At 34.6% G+C, this 9,473-nt stretch overlaps 1 protein-coding gene across 2 annotated transcripts; it reads right to left on the bottom strand.

The window, feature by feature from the left end:
• Positions 1-2,996: 2,996 nt before the first annotated feature.
• LOC110108169 (probable protein phosphatase 2C 74) lies at positions 2,997-7,240 on the bottom strand. Of its 2 annotated transcripts, none has more exons than XM_020838686.2 (5): positions 6,526-7,234; positions 6,040-6,219; positions 4,390-4,560; positions 4,093-4,272; positions 2,997-3,994 (listed from the first exon to the last, which is right to left on the bottom strand). In XM_020838686.2, exons 1-5 carry the CDS (start codon positions 7,051-7,053, stop codon positions 3,842-3,844), a joined length of 1,212 nt encoding a protein of 403 aa, XP_020694345.1. In that variant the 5' UTR covers positions 7,054-7,234; the 3' UTR covers positions 2,997-3,841. The 2 variants fall into 2 exon arrangements, with proteins under 2 accessions (XP_020694345.1, XP_028556528.1); XM_028700695.1 differs by having other exon boundaries at positions 3,798-3,989; positions 6,526-7,240.
• Between the last annotated feature and the right edge of the window lie 2,233 nt (positions 7,241-9,473).

The following is a 9,473-nucleotide window of genomic DNA, read 5'->3' as shown; positions in this document are numbered from 1 at the left end:
CAAGTTATTTATTTATTAGCTTAACAAATGAGTCTTACCCAACTTACTAACAAATATATCTAGCAAGTTTTTTCGAGCTCATAAACAAGCCGGCCTATCAAGCATTTTTTGGTTTAAAAAAGAGTAGTTTGTCGAACTCGAAAAATTAATTTTTTTTTAAATTTAGCTTCTTTTTGAACGCTCTGAACAAATAATCTGACAAACATGAATATATAAGCTGATTAATAGATGTTATAATACTTAATTCATTTTAAATTTAATTATTTAATTATTATTATGTTATTAATTTATAATAAATATAAAACATTCATATTGGGTTGTTCATCATAATATTCATAACTAAATTTAATCAATCTCCATATGGAAAATTAATCTAGTTTCTTAATAAGCTTGTTCACAAGCTCTATATCAAACATAAATTGAGCTTCTTATCGAACTTGTTCACGAACTTTAGATGAACTTACTGATATTATAATTATTTTATTTAATATTTGAGTCGACACCAACACTATTCAAGATTCATTCTAATTAAAATCCAAACAAAAATATTGACTATGCATAAATTTGGCATCTTAATAGGACACAACAGAGAAAAAGATTCATGTAGCTGACTCCATATAGTGAGATAAAAGTTTGATAATGTTATTGTTTTAATTTTAGTGAGTAAAAATTATTTCAATTTAACTTATTAATCATTTTCCGTATTGAAACTTCCGTTGACTAGTATTTGATAGTATGATTTGACTTGTTAAAACTATAAATTAAGGCTTCATTTGGGACGGCTTTCTTACTGTTTCTTAAATTAGATTTTTAGTATAAAAATTCTAATTTTTGTACTATAAAGCTAATTTAAGAAGCAGTAAAAAAACCGCCCCGAACGAACCCTAAATTTGGAAAATTAAATTTTTTTGGATGAATAAGATTAATATGAACCAATAGCTCAACAGAAAAATTGTAGACTGGAAAGTAGCATATCAATGGTAAAAATAAATTTACTGCAATAAAAAAAATAAAAATAAAATAATAAAATAATTTCACTGCAATGAATATGTTGCTAATGCATTCTCTAATCAATAGATTGAACTTTCAGAAAGTCGAGCGCTAACAAAATCTTCTTATTTACTCATTTTGCTAAGAAATATGCTGGTGAAACTAAAATAATGTAAAGAGCTATTTGGAATTGGATTACTTTAGTTAGGTTTTAAAGTATTTCAAATACAAGAATTTTATAAATTTTGGTGTTTTGTTGGAATACAAAATAATGCAAAGTAAATTATAGTAAATGTAATATATGATTTTGAGTGAAGAATGTTTACATCACAAGCTTGTTTGGCCGCCACTTTCCACTGGTCCCCTTTTGCTCCCTGCCGCCGATCGTCCGCTTTCGACATTTGCCGGCCACCACTACCTCTTGCCACCGCTACTGCCTACCACCGCCCACCGCTTGCCCGCCGACCACCGCCACGAATGCCAGCCACCGCTTGCCGACCGCCATGGTGGCCATCACAATTTTAGAATTTACTCTACATTCATTACTTCTAACCAAACAAAAAAAAAATCATTCACCTACATTTACTTTACATTCATCCAAACAACTCCAAAATATTTATTTTATACCGCATTCCTTTTTTAACCAACCAAACAGCTCCTAAGCCTTTTTTCCTAAAATGTCAAGGATCTATCAATGTCCATTATCTTTTATATTCATGCCCAAAAAAGCTTGAAGCTCTATACTGTTATGCACAAATTTCTTTTAAAACCAATTTGCATAATAAAATTGATAAAAATATTTTACATAATGCATAGAGAAAACTAAATTTGGCATAAAATAATTAAGCTATCATCTCATCTATAACTAGAATGTCAAATGAATATTTATAATTTTCAAAAATAAGTTGAATGTTTCTATCTCATAATTGGAAAAGTACTGATTTAAAAGTTATTAAAGAATTTTGATATATTCTCAAAAAATTATCTTGATCGAGCACGAATCTCGAGGCAAAATCGAACCAGAATCTTCAAAAATTAAATCCGGGAACACCTGAACTCCGATTTCTACGAGCTTATAGTCAAACTGAGTGTTCGGAAATATGAACGCAACGACACCAAATTCAACTCAATCCGAGCCCAAATCAAGCGCCCGAAGCGCTGTTGGAAAGCTCGTACCACAATTTGAGTTACCAAACTGTCTTCGATTTTAATGAGCTTATAGTCGAATCGAACGGCTCGACGAGACGAATCCAACTAGCCCAAGATCGCCGAATTCCGACATCACTAAGACCTTCAAATATATGACAAACGGTGCACGATCCAAGGATTCAACATCAACCGTCCATTCGGCCACTCCCTATTTGCCCCTGGTCTCACACCTATTTGCGAACTATGCCACTCCAGAAAATCTATAAATAGAGCCCTCATTTCTCATGAGAGGCGACCCAAGCAAGAAGAAGCAAGAAGAAGAGAAGAGAAAGAGAGGAGAGAACAGCTCCTCCTCGACCACCGCCAGAGTTCTTCCCGTCGTCAGAACGACGCCAGAATCCCGCCAGGCGCCCGACTGACGCCGGAACTCTGTCCGACTTTGTAACTGAATTTCAATTCAGAAGAAACTCATTGAAATCTGATCGTCCTAACTTGTTGGACGAATCAGCCTCTTGTATCTATCTCAAACTATACTAGTGAAACTTTTCATCTGGGCGTGGCCCCGTGATTTTTTCCCTTTTCAGGGTTTTTCACGTAAAAATCATGGGGTTCTTTTATCTTCTGTTTGTGTGTGCTAGATATTCGTATACGGTTAAAAATTTTCTAACTCTACCGCCTCGTATATTCTAGCCCGCAACAAACATAATACACTGAACACCGCTACCTCTCTCTGGGTTTCACTTAACGAGTGTCTATATTTGTAATACACCAAATAACTTACTGAGAAATTGAAATTTACATTGATCAGTTTCAGTTTACATAATCTTGATTGTTGTTGTATTGGTTAAATAAGTAGAGTGGATAACAATAACATCTGAAAGTATAACAGGTAATAATTAGAAACCTCTATTGTTTGTTGTCAAAATGGAGGAGAAACATTTCCCTTAAATATATCACAAAAAGGTCGTGACATATATGTGGATATCATGGCTAGTTCTAAAACGTTAGTGATCTCATAATTGTATCACACAAACAAACACTTGCAGAAAAAAGTTTGACATTGCAGCTTGCCATTAATGTTAACTGAATTTGGAGCCCTCATGATAAATCCTTGATGAATAGAAAGGACATCAATAGAAAGGGCATGTCGAGATGGATTCGCCACCACTGGAACTCTCTAGCATGGGCATTGTGCATTCAAGATGAGAGATTATTATGTGCGGAGTCTGGACCGGAGAACCGTCATGTTTTTGTGAGTGTGCGCAGTAAAAGCAGAGTTATTGTTCACCGCTGCGCTTTTATTGTGTTTTTACTGCGCACACTCATAAAATCCGGACAGAGCTTGGGTCCGGACTCCGCATGTATTAACCTCTCATTCAAGAGAGAAGAAAGATGATTGGCTTGATATGACTTATTCATCTTTTTTTGATCCATTTGGCCCAAATGTGCTCCAACTCAATTCAATCAAGTATAAGCTCCATCAAACTTGATCTTCATGTCAACAGGAACATATATAGTTGATTCGAGCATGATGGGTGGACTTTTGTGGATAAAACCCCCTATTTTTTCTCCTCCATTTTAAACCTCCTCAAGATTTTCATGCTTGTCACAAAAAAATGCTAAATTACTCGAGCAAAATGCAACATAATTATATATACAAATTATGAGCTAATGACAACTTAATTAATGCTATTTTCTTTAACTAGCTAACGGTACAAAAACTTCGAAGATCTACAACCATTACAGTCACATCATCTCTATTGCCTCTACTGCATGAAATCTCCACAAGATCTTTGCAAGCTTGCATTGAGTTCTTACGCTGTCTAACTACATCCACTGCCTCCTGATTGCTAACCTACCAAACAAAAAAATAATAAAACGAGATTAATTTACTTTATGCTAATCTTGATTAGTCAATTAAGCTCAAAAGCTTAGCAAAGTTCTTAGCCAAACCTTATCCCACAAGCCATCAGAAGCCATTATCAGAAACTCACAATCTTTGTTCAGTTGAATTATTCTAGTCTCAGGCTCAGAAATAATCCATTTCTTCATGTTGACATCTCCAATAGCCCTGGAAATTGCTAATGAGTCCTGGACTCTCCACACTCCATTATAGCAGCTCACATAGCCTCCCTGAAATCATCATGAAGATAAAATCATTCAATATTATTTGGATAACAATCTTTATTAGGGAACATCAATTATTCATATAATTTTAAGGAGATTTTGAAATGGTAAGAAATTAATTACCGAGTTTTCGATTCGAATCCTTTCGTCTTCTCTTTCAGGACGGTGATCGCTGGTTAGAACATCAGCAACTCCTTTCTTACTCATGACTACTCTACAATCACCGGCATTCGATACATGCAATTTTCCATCCTTTATCAATATTGTAGCTACACATGTTCCACTGCTTACACCCTGTTAATTGGAAGTCTAATTAGTTTCTGATTATAGAACAAAAACAATCCAACCACTCATTGAATTGCTATGACCAAACATTTAGGCTTATTGTTCTAAACAATTCAATACTAAATATCTTACTGTTATTTAAACCAACTTTTTAGTGCAAAAATTATAATTTTTGAACTAAAAATCTGTTGTAAGAAACAGTAAAAAAGTCATATCAAATAAAACCTGAATTAAACAATGTTTCGTACTAATTCAACAGTTATGTGTAATGGGATGTCAATGGGACTAAAGAATCCTTTAGATTCTATGAAAATGGGAACAAATGAAGGCAAGATTCCTTCAAACAACTAAAGCTTCAGCTGCTAATTAGGTGAGTTAAAGCCATTGTTACACCTAATAACAAAGTTGTGATTTTGAACATATTTATTTCCATGCACCATCCCTTCAGTCACACTAGCATATATCACAAACTTGGAAAGCACATTGAGAATATTTAGATTATGATAGGAAAGGATGCAATTTTTTATAAAAGTGATTATAAAGCTATTGTGAGGAAAGTAACTTTTTTGAAAGTTGCTTTAAGAATCAACTTGCTAGTACGAAATTTTTTTTTAAAAGTTGTTAGAAAATAATAACTAAATAGAATTTAGTGATAAATAAGATGAATTTGTTTCATGCAATATAACAAAATCATAGTGACATAATTACAACATAGGAAGTCAATATCATATTTAGATTTTGTTTGGAATAACTTTTTAACATTTTATTTTTTAGACCGCAATCATAATTTTTATTTGGCAACATATATTCTTGTGCTTTTAAAAAAAAATTAGACTAAAAAATTACTCCCTACAATAAAAGCAATAACAAAGTCCTCACAAACAAGAACTTTTATTTGGTCCAGTCACAGGACGTAACTCTACGTTCGGCCGCCAGTAGAATCGCGCCACGCGTTCTTACTATTTACCGCGCGCCCCGACAACCCGACCAGGAACGGACCCAGGATGGCTCGGTATTTCTCGATTTTGCTAGTTATTGCTCAGTATTGCTCGGTATTGCTAGGTATTGGTCGATTTTGCTCGGCAATAACCAATACTGAGCAAATACCGAGCAAATACCGAGCAATACCGAGCAAATACCGAGTAATACCGAGCAATACCGAGTTGTACCGAGTTTTTCTAGAAAAATTCGGTACAACTCGGTATTGCTCCGTATTGGTCTTCACAGAGCGGTATTTCTTGTTATTGCCGAGCAATACCGAGCAAATACCGAGTAATACCTCGCGATACGCGAACATACCATTCCTGGGTTCCAATCCGGGTCAAGTCGTCGGGCTGCGCGGTAAAGAGTAAGAGCACGTGACGACATGTTATTGGCGGCCAAACGTAGCTCTGCATCCGGTCAGAGGGCGTAATAATTGTTCCCCAGACAAAACTGACATTCATCCAATGGTTAATTATTCGTATTCTCATGCTTTACAGTTCATACCTGGCTAAGGAATTCTCGGTCTGTAGTCAAATAGGCCGTTTTAATTGCCGATTCCAACTTATCCTCTTCATTATCCTCTTTGACCTCTTCTAGAGCTTTTATTATATTATTTCCTAGCTTCTGGGAGACAAAGTCCACGCATGCCCTTCCACCATGCCCATCCAATACTCCAAACACCGCCTGAAAATCAATAAAACAAAATATTTGTTGAACAAAGATATACAGATCAGGAAAAAAAGATCAAGCTCTAGAGAAATTATTTTGTGTGGAGATCGGAGGTAGATTGTTGTCCGGAGACCAATCAGAATGCGTCATGTCAGCGGTATCTAGCAGTACCGAACCGCCGTACCGAATAAAGGGGTGACATGACGCATTCTGATTGACCTTCGGATGGCGCTCGGCATCCACACATAATTATTAATCTAATCTCTAAATGTCAAATTAGCTACTCTTTTGATGAAGCAAAGAGAATATTAAAAAAAAAACCTGTTTTGAATCTTCATGAATATTAGTGATGGCCACATATCCATCCTCCATCCTATGCCTTGTCCCTCTCCTACTAACCAACCAATAACCATTCCCCTCAACCTCCATCCCCCTCCCCAAATCCTCATCCTCCTTCCCAAACACCTCACCCAGCTCCGAGCCGACAACACCGCTCTGCGGAATCACTAACTTCATTGGCCTATTCCTTATCTTCCTCGCCGCAACCGACAAGCATTCACCTTCCTTCAACTCCTCTCCACCAAACCTCTCCACCTTCTCCACAACCACCTCCTTCGAAGCCGATGCCGGCGCCGTCAAATTCCTATCCTTTTTCGCCAATCCCATCGATACATCCCTTACCTTTTTCGACGCCGAGACCGGCATGTCGGCACGCCTCTTCCATGATAGAGGTGGATGAGAGAAAGAAGAGTTGGAGAAAACATTCATGAAGGCCTTCCTAAGAACATGAACGAGGTGTACAAGGATGGAGAGGAGAGTCCATAAGCAGTTCAAATCTTCCACCATCATCAAATCTTTTGCTTCTTCCCCTTCTTCTTCTTTGTTCAGTTTCTAATTAGTGATAGTTAAGTGGCTTGCGTTTTCTATTTTGGGATTTATAGGGAAAAGGGGGGAGGAAGAGGTATAAAAAAGAAGAAAGAAGAATAAGTCTATTTCCTGACTATTCCAAATAAAATGTTTTTTGAATATCTGGAAGGATTCAATGAATGTAGGAGACGTAGTCAGTCGGCTTTGCTTGTCGGCAGCGGCCGAATTGGTCGAGGCAGTGAGAACAAATTTTTGGCATTTAATGGCCGATTTCTTTCTTTCTTTTTGAAGAAGCTTAGCGCTAAAGACTAAAGTATAAATTTTAGGCACCAAACAATTAGGATAATATCAAAACATTTTATATATTTATATATTAACATATAAATCTTTTTATTTATTTATATACACTCAATTTTTTTAATCATATATAAATTTCAATATAATAACTATTTTTTGTTATTTTTTAATATTTTTTATAATGAGAATTTAATTACGAATAAACATGTTAGAATGGGAAGGGTGTAAGAAAGCTGACATCCAATCTTTTAAACTAAATTTTAATGCTCACAAATTTTCAATAATGTTGATTTTATTGTAGCAATTTTTCAATCATCTTTATAAAATATTCCAAGTACCTCAAATAACTCTTTAGATATTAAATTGATATATAAATAAATAAATAAAAAACTAGACGTTAGATATATGAATATATAAAAAATTGTGATATTTATGCATATAAATTCTCACTAAAATTATTTTTTGTTATGATTTTATTTGGCACAGCTTTCTTATAACTTTGTCTTTCAGACCATAATCACAATTCATGTTTGATCATTGTTTTTTGTTGATTTATATAACAATTTTTAAAAAGTTAAATTCTCTACAAAAACTTTATAAAGTAATAAAAAAATTATTCCAAATGAAGTCTAAAGCTCTCAAGCAACGTGCTTCAAAGTAATCTATTGAGTTAATACTAATAAGATTAATTATTAGTTTAATTTGCATTTTCTAAGAAGAGGATCTAACCACCAAGTATCATATCACAAGGCAAATGATATAAGCTAGTCAAGATCACATTCAAAGTTGTTAGAAGTTAGTTGATGATATGGGGATAAATTTTAAAAAGAATGACAATTAATCTTAATTAAGCGTGAGGATCATAATAACAATAAAATTTAATTATTAGCAAAAATATGAAATCATTCCCCCTTTTTTTAATAAAAGATGTGAGAAAAAAGTGAACATTAAATGCATACTTGCATATGCTTCCATAGATGTTTAGAAGGTATAAAAAAAAGTTTAGAAGGTAGGTCGTGAGTAATCTATCCTTTTTTGAGAATTCTTTTTGGATAAGACATCATTGCTCGTCTCGTATAACATCATGAGTAATATATTTGAGGTTGAGTCAAATTTAACAGGACAGGTGGAGGATTTTGCATTCGATGAGTTCTATGAGAAGGATGGGTTGAGCTTGTAACATGATCAACTTCTGGATTACATTGTAGGGGAGGTGGAGCATCAACACGATGATGAGAGTATTTTTCACGAGCATCTTCAAATTGTTCACCTATATTAATTTGATGATATTGTGGGAGGGAACTCCAATAATTTGTAATAACACTCTTTGTTTACCGGCTTCTTCAAATAAGTGTAAAATTCGTGCTTGCTGCTATTCCATCCTTCGAATTCAAGTTTTTAAGGTTAGAGATCGAGGCTCCCCCCATACATGACTAGGACATCCATGATAGCGAGATAGATTCCTAATTCGGTGAGTGTAAGAATGAGAGAATCAATTGTTGGTATTACTTCGATTAGTCATTGAAAAAGTATGTTGAGAATGAAATTCTCATAGACGACACCAAACTATTATGTATTAAAAATTTTATTAGAAATTTTGAGTCGATGGAGAGTATATTTTATGTCTCAGTGTTGTATAAAAATTCAGCATGCAAGGATTAAAGTAGCTAGATCAGAAATTTTTAATGGAAAAACCTATAAAGAGAAAAAATCACTAGGCCTAACCTAGTTGAAAAATTCACTATTTAGTAAGTGATCCAAGAATCCTTTTTTATTAATTGTTGAAGAAGAGAGGATTAAATAAATGCTTGATTTTTTCTTAGGGATATTATAAAAATCAAATATCCAAAGAGGAACAGTTAACACCCAACAATATGACTTGATTTATTTAATATGGAGTATAAAAAGCAAGTGTTCATAAGGGGACAACTATACTCAACACCAAGGTTAAATTTTGTCAGTATTCGGGTGATGGCGATGATTTCTGATGCTGATCGTCGATGATGATGGTGGTTGTCTGCAACAATAGCTAGTGGTGGTAGTTGGCGTCGATGGCTGGAAAATGCAATAGAGTTTTCTCTAGTTCTTTTATTCTTTCTCCTCCC

This window comes from Dendrobium catenatum, unplaced genomic scaffold (genome assembly GCF_001605985.2).
Source record: "Dendrobium catenatum unplaced genomic scaffold, ASM160598v2 fragScaff_scaffold_1574, whole genome shotgun sequence".
Classification (NCBI taxonomy): Eukaryota; Viridiplantae; Streptophyta; class Magnoliopsida; order Asparagales; family Orchidaceae; genus Dendrobium; species Dendrobium catenatum.
Note: the sequence above shows the minus strand (reverse complement) of the source record. Positions and strands in the feature narration are given on the sequence as shown.

Bases quoted from the DNA above. Each gene is read 5' to 3' on its own strand.
- LOC110108169 (XM_020838686.2), bottom strand. From the start codon at position 7,053: ATGATGGTGGAAGATTTGAACTGCTTATGGACTCTCCTCTCCATCCTT. The intron at 4,561-6,039 runs GTATGAACTGTA...TCCAATTAACAG, and splicing joins ACCGAGAATTCCTTAGCCAG to GGTGTAAGCAGTGGAACATG. The intron at 3,995-4,092 runs GTTTGGCTAAGA...TTTGTTTGGTAG, and splicing joins CTGATGGCTTGTGGGATAAG to GTTAGCAATCAGGAGGCAGT.